Here is a 21,067-nt window from a genome sequence, read left to right as displayed (position 1 = left end):
TCATGAAGCTATTGTGGCTATAGTCACCGATAAGTGTCACCTGCGGGAAATAGCCGGATGAGCCTACAGGGCGGCATCACCCGAGTTCCCAAACGGGTCGATTCACCAACCCTTGGCAGGGACGCGGCGAGCAAATGCAGTGCAGTGCGGCTCAGGCATTGACAGCGACATTCAAGTTGTACCCTGCAACTAGTATCTGCGTTCGTCTTACCTCCAGCAGATTTCCCTGCTAGTCGACGCATGAGTGTCACCATTGTCCTTCGTCATTCTCAGACACATCCATCTCTACCGTGACTGTCCTCGACCCAAGTCATAGAAAGTCCATCTCGAACGAGACCTCTCACCTTCCGAACATATCGCATATAAATCACCCTCCTCTCCCTTCGATCTTGCCTTCTCCTTCTTGAGCCTCACATCGAGACTCCATAACTGCGTCAACATGTCCGAAGAACTCGAAGTGAAAGATGAACGTCGAGAAAGCCAGGAAGATGGCGGAGAGGAAGAAGTAAGGCTTCCAACTGCTGTCCTCAGAGTGTCCAGATTACAGTTGGTAAAGCGATGCTAACATGGACTTTTACTCTACAGGAAGAAATAGCAGCCATGAAGAGGCGCGTTGCCGAAATGGAGTCGGAAGCGGCCAAGCTGCGAGAAATGCAAAGTCAACTCGAACAACAGTCAGAGAGTGGCCGCAGGGAAGACCGAGAGGACGTCGATGCGCGCAGTATCTTCGTGGGTAACGTGGACTACGGCGCAACACCGGAAGAGATTCAAGAACATTTTGCAAGCGGACCAGGAACAATCAACCGCGTCACGATCCTACTGGACAAGTTCACTGGTCATCCAAAGGGGTGGGTTTGAAATCCAAGCACTATTCTGCATAAGGCTTGTTCAAGAGCTGGATGCAGTTGAATACCTATTCAAAGATCATTTCATGCTGCCTGGCAAGAGATGGATTGCTAATGGAGTTCGCGCAGGTATGCATATGTGGAGTTCTCGGATCCTGGATTGGTGGCACAGGCTTTGGTTCTTAACGAGAGCCTCTTCCGTGGCCGCAATCTCAAGGTTGGTGTTGTTACTGAACTCTTCAGGCCTCTACTGATTGATCGCGTAGGTCGTCCCAAAGCGCACCAACCTTCCCGGCATGACTCGAGGCAGAGGTGGAAGAGGTGCACCGCCACGCGGAGGTCGAGGAGGCTTTGGAGGCCGTGGTGGTTTTGGAGGTGGCTACGGAGGACCCGGTGGTGGTTATGGCGCTCCTAGAGGTGGCCCACGAGGTGGTTTCCGAGGTCGTGGTCGTGGATTCGCCCCTTATTGAGAGGCCAACGACATCTATGGCGACTTGATTGTCACACGCTGGGAGCCATAAGCTGAACGGCACGTGGAGGGAACATTATTGTTGCATGAGCGATGGACGTCGCAAAAGTCACCGTACTAGGCTCGAGCAGTGGTCAACAAAAAAGCTTCCATTTCCCTCTTGACCGTACTGGAGAGGTTTACTACTCAAGCATATCAGACACTCGGATGATGTTTGAGAAAGGAATATCCGTTGGTTCTCCAAGGGTCAATTCGCGAGAAAAGAGGACATTATTTGCTGTGAGCGCAGCGTCAGAAAGGAAAATTGCCATGACGGAATCCCAGATACCATCGTCATGAATGATGACCTAAACTGTAGAAGATGGTATGGCTTCCACTGTCAAACGCGGTAGTAAGTGAATCAAGGGTGACAAATGCTTGTTGAGCATAGTAGTAAGGAAGCTAAACCCGCCGAAATGTGGAATAGACAGTTCCGCGAGCCCTGTTGTGTGTGCCTCCTGTGCTCCCTGCGCTCGTACTAGTATGATGTAAGCTGCGGCCGAGTTGGTCGTAGCCGCGGATTTGGAGGCGGAAAGTCCTTGTTCATGGGTGCAAATGGGCCTCCCTGGTTCTTCAACCCCAAGCATCCGAACCGTCAGAATCACTTACCTCTGTACACTCACGTTTATCAACTCGACGACCAAACAGTCTCTTCACTCGGTGGTATTGTCCATACTTTTTCCCTCTTATGCAATCATGACATGAGCGCCACCCTCTCATTCCTGCGCCATACGGATCCAAATCCATTGCCTCATACCGTCCCCTTCCGCAAAGTTCTTAGCGCCCAAGACACACTCGAGCTGCGCCTCGTCCAGGCGGAACCAACACTGGCAGTGGCTCGCCTCGCGAATACGACACGGCCTCACCCCTCGAGGAATTCTGACAAGAACAGAATTCATCAGCATTCATTTCGATCCCCTCGATTTGTCTGACGGGGATATCGTGCTGTTCATCCTCACGCAGTGTCCCTCGAGATCATTACCCCGCCGCCCAATTGCCAGTGCTAAAGACGTCGACCGCTACCGCGCGGTCAAGGGAACAACATGCCCGAAGCGAATCTACCTGCGTATGTGGTCATCTCAACCTTCTGACCGAGTATGAGGACTAACTACGATGTTACAGAGAGCCCAATCTGCGAGTGACAAGTACGTCCATGGTGTCCTTGACCCGAACCATCTTCGAGACTAACCTCTTCTTCAGTCATCGCAGCCGATGGGTTGTACAAAAGAGATGTTTTCAGTGAGTTCACGCGACTGCAAATATAAAAAAGAGATGGTTACTAAAGGCATCACTAGGATTTCCCGACCCTTTCGCTGTTGCGACCATCTCAGGAGAACAGACGAAGACGACATCCGTCATTAGGAAAACGTTAAATCCTTATTGGAATGAATCCTTTGATATGTGAGTGCTATCAGATCTATCATCTGCTTGGATGCTGACTCGATTGCAGGCGAGTCACCGAAGACAGTATCTTAGCCATCCAGATTTTCGACCAAAAGAAATTCAAGAAGAAGGATCAGGGCTTCCTTGGAGTCATCAACGTTCGCATTGGCGATGTCATTGACCTGGACGTTGGCGGAGATGGTAAATATCTCTAACATTGTGTCTTGTTGTACCAAATCACTGACCGCTATCAGAGATGCTTACGCGGGATCTTAAGAAGTCCACCGACAATCTGGTTGTTCATGGAAAATTGATCGTGAATCTATCCACCAATCTCTCAACCCCTCCAAATCAGCCAAACCGACCCGCCGCAAGCAACGCACCGAGTGTCAATGGCACCAATCCTCACTCTAGTACCACCACTGTGAACCAAACCCTTCCCGTCCGATCCAGGAGCCCTGCACCGTCACGAACGGCTACATCAGGCTCAACAGAGGCCAGAGCCTCCACCACCGCCCTGAACGGCAGTTCTACGCAATCAACGTCCAATGGACCAGGCAGATCAGGAGGGTTCAGCTCCTTCGAAGATAGCCAAGGACGATTGCCTGCCGGATGGGAACGTCGAGAAGACAATCTGGGCAGGACTTACTATGTGGATCACAATACCAGGACAACAACATGGACACGACCATCCAACCACTTGAGCGAGGCTGAGGCTCGAACCCGTCTTGAAGCGAACATGCAGGTAGAACGTCAACGACATCAGAATCGTATGTTGCCCGAGGATCGCACGGGTGCCAATTCGCCCAGCTTGCAAGAGTCCCGGGGAGGGTCTCCTTCTCAACACAATGCGGTTTCGATGATGGCCACAGGGGCCACTACCCCCGGAACTGGAGAACTCCCTGCTGGTTGGGAAATGAGACATACGCCAGAAGGCCGAGCGTATTTCGTCGACCACAATACGCGAACCACTACATGGGTCGATCCCAGACGACAGCAATACATTCGTATGTATGGGAACAACCCGACGGGTAACAACACCACCATTCAACAACAACCAGTGTCGCAGTTGGGACCATTGCCGAGTGGTTGGGAAATGCGACTCACCAATACTGCCCGTGTCTACTTCGTCGACCACAACACCAAGACGACGACCTGGGATGATCCACGACTGCCATCATCTTTGGATCAGGGTGTTCCTCAATACAAGCGTGACTTCAGGCGCAAACTCATCTATTTCCGGTCTCAACCAGCTCTGCGCATTCTCTCTGGTCAATGCCACATCAAAGTCCGACGGGGTGCCATTTTCGAGGACTCTTACGCCGAGATCATGCGGCAAAGTGCAACGGATCTCAAGAAACGATTGATGATCAAGTTCGATGGTGAAGACGGTCTGGACTACGGCGGTCTTTCCCGGTAAGTTCTTTCGTCAATGTTGAGCCTGCTCACGCTAACAACGTTTAGGGAGTTCTTTTTCCTTTTGTCACATGAGATGTTCAATCCGTTTTACTGCTTGTTCGAATACTCCGCACACGATAACTACACTCTTCAGATCAATCCTCATTCCGGCATCAATCCCGAGCATCTGAACTACTTCAAGTTCATTGGCCGGGTTGTCGGTCTTGCAATCTTCCATCGACGTTTCTTGGACTCTTTCTTTATCGGCGCCTTCTACAAAATGATGCTTCGAAAGAAAGTTACCATCAATGATATGGAGGGCGTCGATGAAGAGTACCACAAGAACTTGACCTGGTGTTTAGAGAACGACATTACCGACGTGCTTGATCAGACATTTTCCATTGAGGACGAGCAATTCGGGGAGACCAAGACAATTGACCTGAAGCCGGACGGCCGCAACATTCCAGTTACCAACGAGAACAAGAGGGAATATGTCGAGTAAGTCATGTCTTTTCTCCTGTCACCTGGCCAACTTCTAACCGTGCTCAGGCTTGTGACCGAATGGAAGATTGTCAAACGGGTGGAGGAGCAGTTCAACGCTTTCATCACTGGCTTCAACGAACTCATCCCGCAAGATCTAGTTAATGTCTTCGACGAGCGCGAGCTGGAACTTTTGATCGGTGGTATCGCCGATATCGATGTCGACGACTGGAAAAAGCACACCGACTATCGTGGCTACCAGGAATCGGATGAAGTGATTCAGAATTTTTGGAAAATCGTTCGTACTTGGGATGCCGAACAGAAGAGTCGTCTACTGCAGTTTGCCACCGGCACGAGCAGAATTCCTGTCAACGGATTCAAGGATTTGCAAGGTAGTGACGGACCAAGGAGATTCACCATTGAAAAGGCTGGTGAAATCAATGCTTTGCCCAAGAGTCACACTTGGTATGTTATCGTTTGCTGCGGGTCTGAAGATTTGTTACTGACCTCTGTCACAGTTTCAACCGACTTGACCTTCCTCCCTACAAAACCTACGAGGCTCTTCAACAAAAGCTCACGATTGCCGTGGAAGAAACGCTGGGATTCGGGCAAGAATAGAATCTGGTTTCATTTTGCGCTGGCCGCTCTGTGTATGCACGATTACTCCGGCCGAGTTCGAGTGATACTTCGATTCGGAGACGAAAGCTGATTGCTCTTCTGACCTCTGGGACGGAAAATCGGAGGGTTTGAAGACACGCATCGCTTTGAACCGCACCACAGACTGGAGGTGGGTTGATGGCATTTCTCAAGGCATCGGTACGGGTCAATGTCTATGCCGTCGATGGACGAGCTTGGGGTTATGGTGTTGGTCCGCTTTGGTCGGGTGTAAGTGCAGCCGCATCTGCTGGCCATTGACGGACCAAAGTGTTGGTTGCCGACTGGTCATGGAGGACATTGAATGCCGTATATAAATGCAAGGGGGCGTCCATGGATTGAAATGCAAGTACAGCTTATTTTTACCTCATCTCCGGGCTCCTTTCTTGACTTTGCGTATTCGAGTTCTAGTTTTGAGGGTTTCTTGTCGCCATTGCATTGAAAAGGCATTCTTTTGGGGGGTACGTTCTTTTTTGGGGTGCATGAATTTTATATTATCGTCCTTGCACACACAGCAGTGAGTATAGTACTTACTACTAGTACCCACTACTTTACCCTGAGAACTGGGTTGACAAAGTTGAGTCTGCATCAATTACTCTAGTAGTGTATAAGTAGTAAGTACTACTACTGAGATGATTCTCCCCTTTTCCCTCTGCCACCCGTAATCTGTACGTTCACACTGTCGGCTTTATGATTGCAGAAGGTGCGACCACGTGACCCGCGGACATGCTGACGTAAGCAATCCGCGACTGAGTTTGGGCACCCACCCTCCAATTTTGTGTTCCGCGACTAGGTTAGAAACTAGATTTAAAAACTAGATTAAACGAAACTAGATTAGAAACTAGATTTAAAACTGCCCTTGTTCGTAGGTTGATTTGCGGGGCGTCTGGATCGAAACCGGGGATGGAAGTTGGTGATGTATATCCATAAAAGCGAGTGATTCAATCTCTGAGGTCTTCTGTGAGAGTTTTATGATGTAGATATGTCCTGGTGCAGACAAATGAATCAACTCCAGCGGCCTGTTCGAGTTGAGCATTAGTAGTGTCTTCATACTTATCCCATATCCTATATATAGCCCACTTCTCCATCGTCAAAGTCATTAGTTACCACCATGCATGGATTGGCTTTCCCATTGCTCTTGTGAAATGGTCTGTCAAGGCCAAATCCATCCATCCGGTGCATATGGGGGCGGGTTTTCGTCGTCTTGGGCGACCGTGTTCTGTGTCTGGTTTGTCACCTCGAGGGTTGGAAGCTCACTGTCCGAAATAGGAGGAGGAAGAGGAGGGAGGATCGACTCAATTGGATCTTCGGCGAGAGGGGGTGCTTCGGACGAGATCGTGGCGACGGCAGCTCCTGGTTCACTCGCCTCGGGTCCTCCACTGTGCACTAAGTCCCCGAGTGTGTCGGTTCCTGCTCCTCCATGATCAGAAGGAACATCAGTACCAGCACTCAGGGCTCTCTGTAGGGGGATTGATGTGCCACCGGTTGATAGATGACGTTGAGAGTCGTGGAGGTCTTCTGTTGTTGCTGGACCATTGACAACAATGGGACCACTGGCAACAATGATGGGTTCCCTGACTGGCTCGCTGTCCCTGTCGCGAAGAGTCTCCACAAGCTTTGCACTATCCCCTTCTTCTTCAATGGATCTCCTTCGGTGCTGTGTGATTGTGCGTTGAGCATACCAGAGACGTAAGAGCTGTCGATACTCTTTCACTGTCGCATAAAACCCGTACTCTTCTTGCATAACCCGTTGAGCTGCTTCGTAGCCGAGCTTTTGCACAAGCAAGACTTCCAAGATCACAGCCTTCAAAGTCCACCACTCCTCAACACGATCAGGGGACATGGACAAGCCGCTGGTCGAAAAGGAAATCAAGCCGTCTAGAAACTCGCCATTTGTCCGTGCAAAGGTCAGAGCTCCTTGATCTTCTGGCGTAAATGCCCTCATCTTCGCCGGCACAGGAACGTGAGTGCAGCGACTTCTCATTTCAAGAAGGAAATTCGTGCTATACCTCCAATAGCCTCTTTTCGAGTTATAGACTGAGTCACCACTTGGAGCGGCGGCTTCGGTCATGTAACTGCGGTAATTGAGGGTGTCGAGATGTCGGACGAACTGAGGGACGTCGGCATCTGGATCGTCTTTGACCGCTTCGTCGCCGCGCAACTCCCTCCGAGACATCCTCGTCAGCTTCAGGCGTCTCCTGTTATATTCCTCTAGATCTGCTTGGCGAGAAGCAGCATTCCGCGCCTTGGCCTCGATCATCTTCTGGTTCCAGTGATACCTTGTAGTGCCACCTATCTGTCTGGGCAGGGCCTTGTTGCACCATAGACAAATTCTCCTTCGTTCTTTTTCATCATCCAGTGGCTCCCTGCAGTCCTTTCCGTGACAGACTGTGACGGCGGAGGACATGGCTTCCCAATTCTGAAGATCTTTGCATTCGAGACAAAGCCAGCCGTCGTCCTTTAGAGTACAAGTACAGTAATCCTTGGTACTGCCATCTGGATCATACCATTTCCGCTTGGACGGAGCGTCATGCGGAGGGTTTAGCAAGAAGCGTTCACTTTGGCTCGGATTGCCTCCCTCCCAGCACTTCTCGCACAGAGATCGCGTCCGGTTTTGGAAAGTGTTTTCGTGACCTCGAGCGAACGATGACCGCACGATGCACGCGTCACATATTGGCTTCGAGCAATACCGGCAAGGCTTAGGGGTAGGGCCTTTGGTGTGGGTTCGGGATGAGCATTCAAATGGCGCTTGATTCTTGAGTTGCTGCCAGTAGAGCGTTCCATGTCTCCCGATATTCAGTTCTCCGCGCACAACCGTCGGGTCGGCGGGTAGATTCCAGTGCTGCGGTTTCCCGAATCCGTGGAGGAGTGCTCGAAGACTGGCGCTCGATCTCGAGAGAGTGATCAGATCTCCTGCGGGAAGGTGTTGGCTCAGGCTAATGGCCACAGGCCACAACGATACCAGTGTTTCCAAATTTGGAGACGGCCGTGTGTCCATAGCATCCATGGGTGGTCAACAGGACTTGTAGTGTCACGAATAGGCCACGTCGCCTAGGGGGCCGCCCTGGCTTTCAAAAGGACTTGAACCCTAGACAATGTGCCTAGTAATTCTGGACCTGTAGTTAATATCTGTTGTGATCGGGGCAGCCACCCGATCATAACATGTAGATTGTGGCGAAATCTGATCAGTCACGGATGTAGGGATGCTCCATCAAGGCCCATCTATCAACACCCTTGTTGTTATGTTCTTTTCAGTGCTGGCACCGGATAGAGACAGCCAACATATGCAGAGATCGACAGGGGAGAGGTACGTGAGATGACATGATCGTTAGTCGTTGTTTGGTGAGGTTCGGTCTGGTTCTGATGAGGCCGATTTTGTACCTGGCGAGTTTTTGGTCCACCGTTTAGCATGGTCCGCAGTTCAGTTTCCTTTCTTTTTAATGTACAGCTGCGACGCCCAACTTTTCACGAAAGGATGAGGAACATACCCAAGTCGCAAGCATATTCCTCCATGTATTGAGTGGGATCCAAGTGTCGGCATCTGCAGTGTGACTTAGGCGGTCGCAATACTCGCGCCTGCCGGGTCTGTTGTCGCGACTGCTGCCTTCCCTCTCACTCTCCCACGCGCCTGACTAAGGCCGGTCACAATGTCTCTTCAAACCTACATTGACAGTACGAGCTGCTTCTCTCATTATATTTCGTGACAGTAGGAATGCATACTGACCAGCCCCTTACTTTTTATAGAAAAAGTCCTTGTCATCACAGTCGATGGTCGCAGTCTGGTCGGAACCCTCCTGTCTTGCGATCAGGTCACCAATATCGTCTTGAACGACACTGTCGAGCGAATTATCCGGCCTGCCGATGACCCTGAGCCGAGCTCCCAGGTCAGCCATGGGTTGTACCTGGTGAGAGGGGACAATATCACGATTGTGGGACTTGTGGATGAAGAATTAGACAACAGTATCGACTGGGAAAAGGTGCGAGGAGAGGTTATTGGGACTACGAAACATGTGTGAACCATGGGGACAAAGGGACAACACCGCCTTTGAAAGTAACGCTGAATGGCTGCTTGAGACTACACAACGACCGAAAGGACTTGCGACAATGGATGCCGTCGTGCTGCACCATAAGAAGAAAAGCAGCTGATACTGGCTGGTGCAGGCATGAATTTAGCCGGACGTGCGCCAACAGGGCAGCGGAGAGCTTGAGTTGATTCAGTGTGGCCGAAGAGTATGTCTCATTCATGTCCAGCCCAGAGACTACTTACTGGTTGACACCTTTCATCAAAAGCCATCATCTCGAACTTCTATACTTCGTCGTGCTGATAATGGCCCTTGACGATGCCACTGGCAGGCGATTGAGTCGAGACCATACGCTCCATGCAGGATTATGCTACGAACTCCCGGATTGAACATCAACATCTGTTCAGCTTGCTGGATACTATCTCCAAGCAGCACAGGGCAATGCGGATACCTGTCACCTGGGACGACATACTGGCTCACTCCAAAGGATGTTCCCATGCTATATATCTAGATAGCCAGGCGGTCAACATGGCTTCCAAGACCAAATTGGTTGCTACCGACAGCACAAGCCTTTGCGAGATTATTACCAGAACGGCGAAGATGTCCCGCACCTCGTTGAGCTCGACACAGATCAATATGTAAAGCGGAAACCAGGGTGGTCATCTCCAAGATTCCTCTTCTCATCATGAGGAAGATTATACCTGTGGTCCCTTGCGCCTTCGTTCCTCATTTTGTTCTCGCGTCTGACATAGAACAGAAACGCGGTAGAACTGATCACACAGAGCCATATCAATCCCAACCCTAGGCCGAATCCCAATGGATATTCCGGCGCCTGGCTGGTGATGAACATGTTGCTAATAAAAGTTAGTTCTGAACCCTTCTGCGGTGGTGCAAGTCTTACGATGCAACGATCCCTCCAGTATTGCCCCAGCCGATCATCATTGCGGAGCTGATCGAGCGCTTATAGTGTCCAGACATGTTGTTGTTCACCCAGACGAGGGTGACAGGTTGAGCAATGTACCCGCCACCGATGACACAGAACAATGCAAAGTATCGAGCTCCAACTGCGACTTTGTGCATGTTGAGCAAGATGACATATCCGATCGTCGCCATAACACAGCCAAAGACAATAAAACCGAAGCGATGGCGTAGCTTGTCACTGAGAATGGCTGCGCACAAGGTGCACACAGTCGCAAAAGCGAAGATGGGAATTGACATGACTTGGGCACGAATCGATGTCCACCCCAGTTGTTTGAGAATCGTGGGAGTAAAGAAGGAGCCAGCATAGCCTGTGGTGACTATGCCCAGGTACATGGCAATGCTGGAAATGCCGTGTCAGTTTCTCTCTAACGTATGCAGGAAAGCAACAGCGACTCACCCGAGATATATCTTGACATCTGCAAAGACACGCTTTGCGGTGGCTTTATTCCAGTGGTCCATGGTTGCGCCCTCTACGTCGATGACTAGCCGGCGAAGAAGAAGTTCTCGCTCGCTGGTCGTTAGAAATTTGGAAGTGGCTGGCCAGTCCGGCACGATCCACAATGCAACGATGGCGATGATAACGGTGGCGATACCCTCGATGATGAAAATCCAACGCCAGCCTCCATATCCGGCGATACCATCCATATGAGCGATGGCATATGCAAGAAGACCACTGAAAGCCCCTGCGACGACCGAAGCAGAAAAGAAGAGATTGAATCTCCACTGCAGCTCGTGTCGACGATAGTACATGGAGAGGAGATACAAGCATCCCGGAAAGAAACCTGCCTCAAGCGTACCGATGATGACTCGGCAGACAACGAGGCCCGCAAACGATTGGGTGACCCCTTGACAGACCGTGATGACACCCCAGCCGATCATGATACACGGAAGAAAGATGGACGGACGCACCCTCTTCAGGACTATGTTGGAGGGTACTTCAAACAGGATATAAGGGATGAAAAACATGAAAAGAGCGATATTGTAGTCGTCGCCGGTCATGTTGAGATCTTTTTCGAGGCCCTGAATGCGAGCATTTCCGATATTGATCCTGCAAAGGGGCCGAAGGTGAGCTGAGCAGACCATGAACGCGATGTTGTCGGGTCTTACCGATCAATAAAAGCGCAGAGGAACAACGTGAAGAGCATAGGAACCAAATTGAGGTCGACCTTGCGCAACAATTTCTTTTCAAGTACAGGGTCGATTTCCTGACCCTCTCCTTTGAGGTCGAGACTGGCAACATCGTGGGATTCCGTCTCGATAGGAAGGTGTTGAATCTCCGACCGATTGACCACTTTGTCTGCCATGGTGAAGAACAATATATGTCGCAATTGTGAAAGGACGGAGGAAGGACCCCGGTGAGAAAATGCGACTGGGAGGCCAAAAAGGACGTCCTGCAAAATGGTACTTCTTATGCACGCCGGGGCGACACTTTGATTTGGGTCCCGGTTCATGTTTAGTCTTGTGACGGAGAAGTCAAACTGGACTGACTGCCTTACCGTCAGAATCCAAGGGTTGTTTCCGCTTTGTCGTGTCCACTGGATTTGAAAGATTGACCCGGACATCGCATCATTGGCTATCTATCGATTTGCTGGGGTCATTTGGGCTTTCTCCGCGTTCCAAGCATTTCTCCCACGAGGATGGGGATTTTGGCCCGGGGGAGATGGACAGTCTGGGCGCCTGGGATCGCCTGGGATCGCCTGGAATCCGCCCCTGGGCTGGGAATAGGAGAAGGAATCAGTCGTCGCCATCTCCAAAGCGGCACTTTTCCTATTATCGCTTTGGCACTGGATGATGGACGCATGCCTACCTACTCCTTCCGAAACCTGGGCACTGAAAATTCCGCCATCAATCCGGGGGATCTGCAACCTTGCCATCTCCAGGTCGCCAAAGATGCGGAGACGAAGAGACTGGGGAGCCTGGGGAGCCTGGGGAGTTCGGTCTGGAGGACCAACACGAACAAACCTTTATTAACCGAACTCCGCACACTATTTCGACAAAAGCAACCGAATGGACTAACACCACACGACTCTCACACATCTTCCCGCCTGGTGCCCGGCTCTTCTCCACGAGCCGACACCATTAGTTGCCTGGCACAGGTTGGATGGGCTAGCAACTAAGCGATTCCCCCTGTTTTCCTACCTTGCTGGGCTTCTCATAGTGCGGAATTCGACCTCGACGGAACCGAACCTCAAACCGCATCCTTTCTAGTCTACCGCCCCCCTTACGTCTGGACTGCGTGACCAATCCTAGGCAATCAAGTACGCATCCAGTGAGGGTTCTACGGTAAGTGCTGGTGTGATGAGCCTGCCGTTTCGACTACAGAGTATCGCGGGCCCGTGCAGAAACATGCATCTTGTCGTACAGAGCTGAGAGGACACCTACGCGACCTACGGCTATAGGCAGATACGACCCGAGGGCATGATTGCTGGAAACTCAGACATCCAATATTGTACGCAAGCAACGAGGACATCAACAGGCACCTACTTGGAATCAACCAAACAGTCTTGGTTACTGGCAGAGAACACCGACCTCGCTGCTCTACCAGATACAACCCTGTCCGATACTACAGAGCAGAGCTGGCTGCTGCCCAACCAAGGATGCAGCTACTGGGCGTGCGATCACCATCGACTCTGCGCTCCCTGGATTCCCAAACTGGCGGCTGAGCATTCCTTTTTCGTCGGTTGTATTCCCGTGGTTTGTGCTACACCAAAAGGCTTCTTGTCAGATACATATGCAGCTGGATTCGGAATTCGACTTTATATATTTGTCTGTGATTGCTACCCAGGACTCATCGAAAGAAGCTACTCCCTTGTGGTCTTGTCTTCTCTCAGGTCTCAGCCAGTCCAGTCGCCTATACTTGCCAACACCATTGAGGAAGTGCCCTGATGGAGAAAAGCAGACGTGCCACAAACACAAGTGACTGACACGGTGGCTTCTTCTCCCACTGGAATACGACGACATAGTCTGGAGTTCGTGCAACAAGCCCGACGGCATGCAGGTAGTATGCTTTTACCGGATCTGACCACCCACTCACCAAACCAGGCAGCTTACGGAGGTGATGGCACTGTCATCGTCGGTTGAGATGTCTACGGTCAAGCTACCCCCTTTCCCAGATGCTACAGCTCGGCCGTTTAACATGATCGCATATCTGATTTAATACCATGTTGTTGTTCGGTTTGTGCAGCCCCGTTGCTGGTGCATCTGATCACAATAAGTCATGGTAACTCAACGCCTCTTGTATATCGTCTATATCGTCTATATCGTCTAGATGGCATCCCATATGTCCTCTATAACCGGAACGACTCATTACCGGGATCGGTACAGCGTCATCTATATCTGACCGTCCGAAAATGCTACTCATCATGGCGAAAATCCAGCCCTTCTAATCCGTCTTCACCTTTGCCAACAGCCCCTCCCATGGCCTGAGTGGAATCTTGCCCTTCTGTGGCTTGTCTGGCTGGCCTTTGACATAATTGCTGCTATCCCAAGATTCCAACTTCAGATTCTCGGGCAAACTCCACTCAACATCATTGCCGGAAAAGTTCATGACCACCAACCAGCGTTCAACACCATTCGCGCTGGTGCGGAGATATGCAAAGACATCAGAATCTTCGTGTACGACCTCCTCGTAGTCACCATAGACGAAGACGTCGGCGTGCTTCTTGCGCTTTTGGATGGCTCGTTGCCAGAACTGCCAGGTGGACAATTCCTTAGGATCGTCGGCGTTCATCTGGTCCTCGACATTGATACCCTCCTTATAGTCGTCCATGACGCGCATCCAGGGTTTGACACCGGGTTTGGAGAAGCCCGCGTTTTCCTGGGAGTTCCACTGCATCGGAGTGCGGGCGTGGTCGCGGGCCTTCATCTGGATGATCTTCTTGGCTTGGTCGAGCTCTTTCTGGTCGTCTCCGTGCAGGTCCTGGACCTTCTTCCAGTAATTCTGGGTCTCAATATCCTTGTACTCGGCATTGACATCCCATTCCATCGGGGCATTGCGCATGCCAATCTCTTCACCCTGGTATACGAACAACGTGCCTCCCAGCGTGGTCAGCATCAGTGCGAGCAGTTTGGCGCCCTTGTCGCGCACCGCACCGGCATCGTCGGTGTATCTGCTCACACTGCGCGGGTTGTCGTGATTCTCGATGAAGACCGAGTTCCAGCCGTCGCGGTCGATCATGCATCGCTGCCATCGGCTCACGATCGACTTCAGTTCCTTGACATCCCATGGTTTCATGGCCATCCGGACGTTTGGCTTGTCAATGTCCACCACGTCAAAGATGAAGATCATGTTCAATTCCCCTGCGTGTGAACCGACCGTGCGTAAGATCTCTTCGGGATCTGATATACCAGGCATCTCGCCCACGGTGATTGTCTCGTAGTGCGAAAGTACTTTCTGGTTCATCTCTCGAAGGTACTCATGCAGTCTGACAGATTCGGTTAGTCATCGGATTTCAAGCTAGACGTCTCGAAGAAAGGGACTTACCTTGGTCCGTTCACAAAGAATTGCGATCCAGGCTGGTATTTGTGGCTGAGAGGGTCTAGTGTGACTGCGGCATCGGGATAGGATTGCTCCTTGGAAATCATGTTGATGACGTCCATCCGGAAGCCGGCGACGCCGCGATCGAGCCAGAATCGCATCACATCCCATACGGCCTCGCGGACTTCGGGGTTCTCCCAGTTCAGGTCGGGCTGTTCGGGCGTGAACAGAGACAGATAATACTCGCCGGTGGTGGTGTCGTAGGTCCACGCGGAATTGGCCTCTCCTAGGATCTGCGCCCAGTTGTTCGGGGGTTCGGGAACACCGGCGTTGCTGACAGACTTTGGTGGTTTCCAGATGTACCAGTTGCGCTTGGGGTTGTCTTTGGACGATCTACTCTCCAAGAACCACGGGTGCTGGTTCGAGGTGTGGTTGACGACCAGGTCCATCATCAGCTTCATGTCCCGCTTCTTCAGCTCGGCGATCAGCTCGTCCACATCTTGCAGCGTTCCATACATGGGATCGATGTCTTTGTAGTCGGCAATGTCATAGCCCATATCAGCTTGCGGAGACTTGTAGATCGGACTCAGCCAGACCACATCGATCCCAAGACTCTTCAGATAATCAACACGCGATGTGATGCCCTTGACGTCGCCCCAGCCATCACCGTTGGAATCTTGGAAGGACGACGGGTAGATCTGGTAGACCACGGACTCTTTCCACCATTTGGGCTGGGCGTAATGGTAGTCGAGTTTCTCGGTCTTTTCGCTCAGAGTCGTGGCTGTGGATGTGGACGTCGGTGTCGATACGGAGGTGGGAGTAGCGGTAGAGACTGACATTGGATTGTGGGAAACAGGCAGGTTAGATACTAGGGGGGATGGGTAGGTAGGAAACGAGAGCTCTCGGAACGAGGTGGTGGTGTACTGTGGAAGGTCTAGTAACTGTCAATTGTTGTGGTATTCTCACCGTAAAAGTAATGGCATAGGTTTCACGAGGGCATTTTATTTCTTGGTTTTTCTGCAGATGATGGACGATAACGCAGGCGACGAATTGTTCTCTCCATCATCATCATCGTTTCGTCGTTCAATGCATTTCGATGGATTCTTTGGGTTTCGCCGACCGAATCGCCGTCATGTCGTCATTGCCCGGTTGGGAAATGTACCCGACGGTCACGTGATGGGTGTTTTTCTCGTCCTTTCCAGCATGCGGGAGAAGAACAAGTTGTACTTTGCACAGAGAGCATGGAGACATCGTCGTCCGGTCTACCAATCCTTGAGGAAATGAATCTGAATCTGTGCAGAGACACTTCTTGATCCTCGGTAAGATCTCATATCTTCTCATATCTTTCACAGGGTCCAGAGACATGCAAAGTCATGGCCGAACTCGCAGATCGCAGGTAGATCTCAGACCCTGCCCACTTCACGCCCAGCACGCTTGATCATGTCGAACGGGCTCTCAGAACAAACGAACTCTTATGCGAGGCTGTCTGACAGAACAACGGGTCGATTTATGTCCAGTCTTACCGGATGACTGAATTCAACCTGAGGGGTAGTTAGCGAGAGCCGGGAGACAAGGACTCGAGTACATATCTGGGGAATAACGGAATTACTCCGAACAAGCTGTATCCTGTCCATCGGAGGCTCCCCATCTCAGCTTCAAACATCCAAAACCAGACCTTAGACAGTCCACGGTAAGTCTCAAGGAAGAATTGATCGCAGATATTCTCTAGACACGACCGAGAAACACATTGAACCCATCATGGCATCTCTCAAGTCGTGGTTTCCCATTCCAAAGTCCAGTCATTTCTCTCTGGCCAATCTGCCCTTTGGCATCATCTCGACACCATCCAAACCAACGCCCCGACCAGCTGTGGCCGTTGGTGATCACTGTTTGGACCTCCAAGAATTCTCGGCATCTGGGGCTCTGTCATCCCTGGGATTTGATGTTGCATGTTTCTCCAAGCCAACGCTCAACGATTTTGCTGCATTGGGCAGACCAGTCCATCGCGCTGTGAGGAAATATCTGCAAGTTGTCTTTGCCGAGAACACGTCCATCCCAGATGTGTTACAACGCAATCCCAGCCTGCAGGAGAAGTCTTTGCTGCGACGTGATCAAGTCACCATGCACCTGCCTATGCACATAGGAGACTACACCGATTTTTATGCCGGCAAGAACCACGCCTTTAATGTGGGCTCTCTATTTCGCGGACCCGATAACGCCCTTCAACCGAATTATACGCATTTGCCTGTTGGATACCACGGTCGAGCATCATCGGTCGTTGTTTCGGGGACGCCAATCACCAGACCCAATGGTCAAATTCTGGAGAGCCCGGCAGCAACGCCCAAGGTACCAACCTTCAGTCCCTGCAAACGACTTGATATTGAGCTGGAGTTGGGCGCCTTTGTGTGCAAGGGTAATGCGATGGGCACCAACATTCCGATCTCTGAGGCGGCCGACCACATCTTCGGCTTTGTTTTGCTGAACGATTGGTCTGCACGAGACATCCAAGCTTGGGAATATGTTCCATTGGGACCATTTCTGGCAAAAAACTTTGGATCGACCATCAGCCCCTGGGTCGTGCTGGTCGATGCGTTGGAGCCGTTCCGATGCACTGGTATTCCTAACGAGACGGAGCTATTACCGTATTTGCAGGAAAAGGAGGAAAAGAATGTTTATGACATCCGATTACAGGTGGATATCACACGTGAGTTTTGTGTCCTGACGATCTTGTGTAAATATGAACCTAATCCCGCACAGCCGACGGAAAACCGCCGACAAACATCCTCAACTCCAACGGTCGACACCTGCTCTTCTCGTTTCCGCAGATGCTCGCCCATCATACAATCGGCGGATGCCCCATGGCATTAGGTGACCTGTTGGGGTCCGGCACGATTAGTGGGTCGGAGCCAGGGACAGAAGGCAGCATGCTCGAGATCACCAAGGGCGGAAAGCAAACCATCCAGCTGAACGGTGGAGTTGAGCGTAAGTTCTTGGAGGATGGAGACACCATTACTTTCTACGGAGTATCCGGCACCGAGGAGTCAGGTCTGGTCGGCTTTGGGGAATGCTCGGGCAAGATCCTCCCAGCACCGAAGATTTGATGGGGTCAGATACCACGGACGACGGTTCTGGATTGTAGTGAGCCTTGAACGGCCATCACGAAAGAGTGACAATGAATTGAAGCAGTCAACAAGATATCTGTGCTACCAGATGTCAACGCTTGATGTATCGACATGGATGGAGATCCGGAGTATCAAGCACTGTACCAAGAACCCAGAGACGTCCTCAATTCCGCCTTGGAGACCTGGAGATCCAGCTCGTGCCCCGTATCCGGTTGAGGAGATCTAGTATGGGGAATTGCCGCCCCGCCTCCCCCAGGGTCCAATAATGGCCATCTTATTGATTTGACGGACTGGGATACAGGATGATCAGGTTAGTCTAGTTCTTACCCCAGACACCCCACTCCAAACCGTTTTTTTTGTTCTCTTCACAGTCCCGCGGTCTGAACGGCCATATTTCCGCCGTCAGCATCCCACACAGACCAAGGATGACAGCGGTTTCTTCCCCGCCTCTTCCTTGACGCTGTCTTGCAGATTGCTGACCCCTCCCAGTAGATGACATGGAAAGGACGAATAGGCTGTTTGGTAGGTGAGGATGCCCGGTGGTAAGCGGCTCAGGTTTGACCTCTGACTTTTGATCACCGAATTTCGTGCAAAATGTTATATACCTGATGCTCATCACGAATCTACACGAAGAAGATATAAGTGGCGGTCCCTCATCTTTTGTTGTCACGCACCCTCGTCGTTCCCGATTGTTGTTTTCCATCTTATGCTACCATAGCCAAGTGCCTGATCAATCCTTCAATTTCGAAGCTTGCCCTTGACGAAGAAGGGAGAGCATGAGGGCATAACAAGATCATTGTGCAGCATCTGTGTATACAGTACCAAAATACTTCCACGTTATCAAGTCGAACGAACAATTCTCCCCTTCGCTACACGACACTATACGGATCGGGGGCAATTTGGTGGATCATTTCTATCTTCAAAGATGGTTGTAGCGCTATCCCCCACGGCAGTCTCTTTCATCCTTCTCACACTGGGATACTTCCTGATCCGATATCTCAATTCCACGGACCAGCCAAAGATCAAAGGGTTGCCCGAGATCCCCGGGGTACCGCTATTCGGCAACCTTCTTCAACTCGGCCAGGACCATGCACGCGTCACGGGCGAATGGGCAAAGAAGTACGGCTGGCCCGTCTTCCAGACTCGCCTGGGCAATCGCCGCATCATCTGGGCCAACACATTCGACTCGGTCCGACATTTCTGGATCACGAACCAGTCCGCCCTGATCTCCCGACCTACGCTGTATACCTTCCACAGCGTTGTCTCCAGCAGTCAAGGGTTCACCATCGGAACTTCTCCGTGGGACGAATCGTGCAAGCGACGACGCAAAGTGGCAGCGACGGCATTGAATAGACCTGCCGTTCAGAGCTATATGCCGTTCATCGACCTGGAAAGCTGTGTGGCCATCAGGGACATGTACAAGGACAGCAAGGACGGAACGATCGACCTGGACCCTCGCAAGTATTTCCACCGGTTCGCCCTCAATACCAGCTTGACTCTGAATTATGGCGTTCGTATTGACGGGGGAATAGACCAGGAGCTGCTTCGAGAAGGTTGGTTGCTCTCCGTTTCCATTTCCACATTCCCTCGATCCGACTTGCTCAAGGTAGACTGCCAGGAAAATGGCTAACCTATGACAAACCTCTATAGTGGTGCATGTTGAACGGGTAGTGTCCAACTTCCGTAGCACATCGAACAACTGGCAGGACTATCTCCCGCTCCTACGCCTCCCGTTGATCTCTCGCCAGAACAAATCAGCTGCCGAATACCGTGAGCGTCGGGACCGCTACTTGACCGCTTTTCTCAACATGCTCAAGGACCGAATCGCCAACGGAACCGACCGACCATGCATCACCGGCAACATCATCAAGGACCCCGAAGAGACACTCAACGAAGCAGAACTCAAAAGTATCTGTCTGACCATGGTCTCGGCCGGCATCGACACCGTCCCAGGCAACATGATCATGGGCCTAGGATACCTGGCCTCGCCGCAGGGACAACGGATCCAGCAAAAGGCGTACGAGGAGATCATGAAAGTCTACCCCAATGACGGCGAGGCGTGGGAGAAATGCCTGCTGGAGGAAAAGGTGCCGTACATCACAGCCCTGACCAAGGAGATTCTCCGCTTCTTCACCGTCATTCCCGTGTGCCTGCCTCGGACGAGTATCAAGGACATCAAGTACAACGACGCGGTTGTCCCCGCCGGCAGCACGTTCTACATGAACGCCTGGGCGGCCGATTACGACGAGAGCCATTTCAAGGATCCGACGCAGTTCATGCCGGAGCGATACCTGCATGACCAGGAAGGCAGTGGTGGCACGCCGCATTATGCGTACGGCGCGGGCAGTCGCATGTGTGTGGGCTCGCATCTGGCCAACCGCGAGATCTATACGGCGTTTTTGAGGATGATTGTCGCGTTTCGCTTTGGGCCGGCCCAGGATACGGGCGATTGGCCGGTCCTTGATGCCTTGGAGTGTAATAGCATCCCGACCGCGCTGACGACGGAGCCGAAACCGTTCAAGGTCGGGTTTAGGATCAGGGATAAAGATGCTCTGGATCGATGGATTCGTGCGAGTGAGGAGAGGACTAAGGATTTGTAGACAGAGGATCAATGTCGGAGGAGACAGGACGTGCGGGATCGTGGAAGCAGTTATCGAGATAGATATTGAAACTGACTGGATGGTATGTCTGTCACTTGTTGGCGCTGGGCTGGGCTGAATATACGTCGCACTCCCGATCGTGAATCATATCTTATTCCCTCTATCGAGGCTGTCAAGATATGTGTCAATTGAGTAGTGATTCGTGAGTATCCAGTTAAACCAGTACATCTGTTGGAATTTGCATCACGCCGGCATCAAGCTATACCTCTCAAGTGATCAACGGGTGATTTGTGCAAACGCCTGTTGACCGACCAGCACCTTCCTAACTCTGCACCTGCCTGACCGAAAGACGTCCACATACCTCGCGTATCAATGACTTTCTCAACTCATCATCCTTTTTATCTTTAACCCCAGTGCCCATTCTTGTCAGCTCACACTATACGTCCGTTGCTCATTGCGTCCACATACCTATCCCAGACATTCCTGCTTGTCCTGAAGCCCACAAGTTCGAAACTTCTGCCAGTCGGAGAGCACGTATCTACACATACCTGCCTATTTCATCCAACACATCCGCCATAAGACACCCAGTCGAGCAGA

At 51.5% G+C, this 21,067-nt stretch overlaps 8 protein-coding genes across 8 annotated transcripts; 5 read left to right on the top strand and 3 right to left on the bottom strand.

Moving 5' to 3' along the window:
• Positions 1-439: 439 nt before the first annotated feature.
• Positions 440-1,315, top strand: A1O1_06384 (uncharacterized protein; the record flags this gene model as incomplete). The annotated part of the gene is made up of 4 exons (XM_007727263.1): positions 440-505; positions 586-848; positions 975-1,062; positions 1,112-1,315. 4 exons carry the CDS (start codon positions 440-442, stop codon positions 1,313-1,315), a joined length of 621 nt encoding a protein of 206 aa, XP_007725453.1.
• A 1,081-nt stretch (positions 1,316-2,396) lies between these two features.
• A1O1_06383 (E3 ubiquitin-protein ligase hulA) lies at positions 2,397-5,232 on the top strand (the record flags this gene model as incomplete). Its single annotated transcript, XM_007727262.1, has 9 exons — positions 2,397-2,419; positions 2,476-2,498; positions 2,554-2,592; positions 2,649-2,754; positions 2,804-2,937; positions 2,991-4,152; positions 4,201-4,632; positions 4,684-5,079; positions 5,133-5,232. 9 exons carry the CDS (start codon positions 2,397-2,399, stop codon positions 5,230-5,232), a joined length of 2,415 nt encoding a protein of 804 aa, XP_007725452.1.
• Positions 5,233-6,421: 1,189 nt separating this feature from the next.
• On the bottom strand, positions 6,422-8,275 carry A1O1_06382 (uncharacterized protein; the record flags this gene model as incomplete). The annotated part of the gene is made up of 1 exon (XM_007727261.1): positions 6,422-8,275. The coding sequence occupies one exon, from the start codon at positions 8,273-8,275 to the stop codon at positions 6,422-6,424; it is 1,854 nt and encodes a 617-aa protein (XP_007725451.1).
• Positions 8,276-8,915: 640 nt separating this feature from the next.
• A1O1_06381 (uncharacterized protein) lies at positions 8,916-9,284 on the top strand (the record flags this gene model as incomplete). The annotated part of the gene is made up of 2 exons (XM_007727260.1): positions 8,916-8,940; positions 9,013-9,284. 2 exons carry the CDS (start codon positions 8,916-8,918, stop codon positions 9,282-9,284), a joined length of 297 nt encoding a protein of 98 aa, XP_007725450.1.
• Positions 9,285-9,921: 637 nt separating this feature from the next.
• A1O1_06380 (uncharacterized protein) lies at positions 9,922-11,575 on the bottom strand (the record flags this gene model as incomplete). Its single annotated transcript, XM_007727259.1, has 4 exons — positions 9,922-10,144; positions 10,192-10,611; positions 10,669-11,319; positions 11,379-11,575. 4 exons carry the CDS (start codon positions 11,573-11,575, stop codon positions 9,922-9,924), a joined length of 1,491 nt encoding a protein of 496 aa, XP_007725449.1.
• Positions 11,576-13,653: 2,078 nt separating this feature from the next.
• A1O1_06379 (trehalose-6-phosphate hydrolase) lies at positions 13,654-15,587 on the bottom strand (the record flags this gene model as incomplete). The annotated part of the gene is made up of 2 exons (XM_007727258.1): positions 13,654-14,695; positions 14,755-15,587. The coding sequence occupies 2 exons, from the start codon at positions 15,585-15,587 to the stop codon at positions 13,654-13,656; spliced, it is 1,875 nt and encodes a 624-aa protein (XP_007725448.1).
• Positions 15,588-16,506: 919 nt separating this feature from the next.
• A1O1_06378 (fumarylacetoacetase) lies at positions 16,507-17,849 on the top strand (the record flags this gene model as incomplete). The annotated part of the gene is made up of 2 exons (XM_007727257.1): positions 16,507-17,452; positions 17,506-17,849. 2 exons carry the CDS (start codon positions 16,507-16,509, stop codon positions 17,847-17,849), a joined length of 1,290 nt encoding a protein of 429 aa, XP_007725447.1.
• A 946-nt stretch (positions 17,850-18,795) lies between these two features.
• On the top strand, positions 18,796-20,470 carry A1O1_06377 (phenylacetate 2-hydroxylase; the record flags this gene model as incomplete). Its single annotated transcript, XM_007727256.1, has 2 exons — positions 18,796-19,423; positions 19,521-20,470. The coding sequence occupies 2 exons, from the start codon at positions 18,796-18,798 to the stop codon at positions 20,468-20,470; spliced, it is 1,578 nt and encodes a 525-aa protein (XP_007725446.1).
• Between the last annotated feature and the right edge of the window lie 597 nt (positions 20,471-21,067).

Source organism: Capronia coronata (assembly GCF_000585585.1).
Source record: "Capronia coronata CBS 617.96 chromosome Unknown acBCG-supercont1.5, whole genome shotgun sequence".
Taxonomy (NCBI): Eukaryota; Fungi; Ascomycota; class Eurotiomycetes; order Chaetothyriales; family Herpotrichiellaceae; genus Capronia; species Capronia coronata.
Note: the sequence above shows the minus strand (reverse complement) of the source record. Positions and strands in the feature narration are given on the sequence as shown.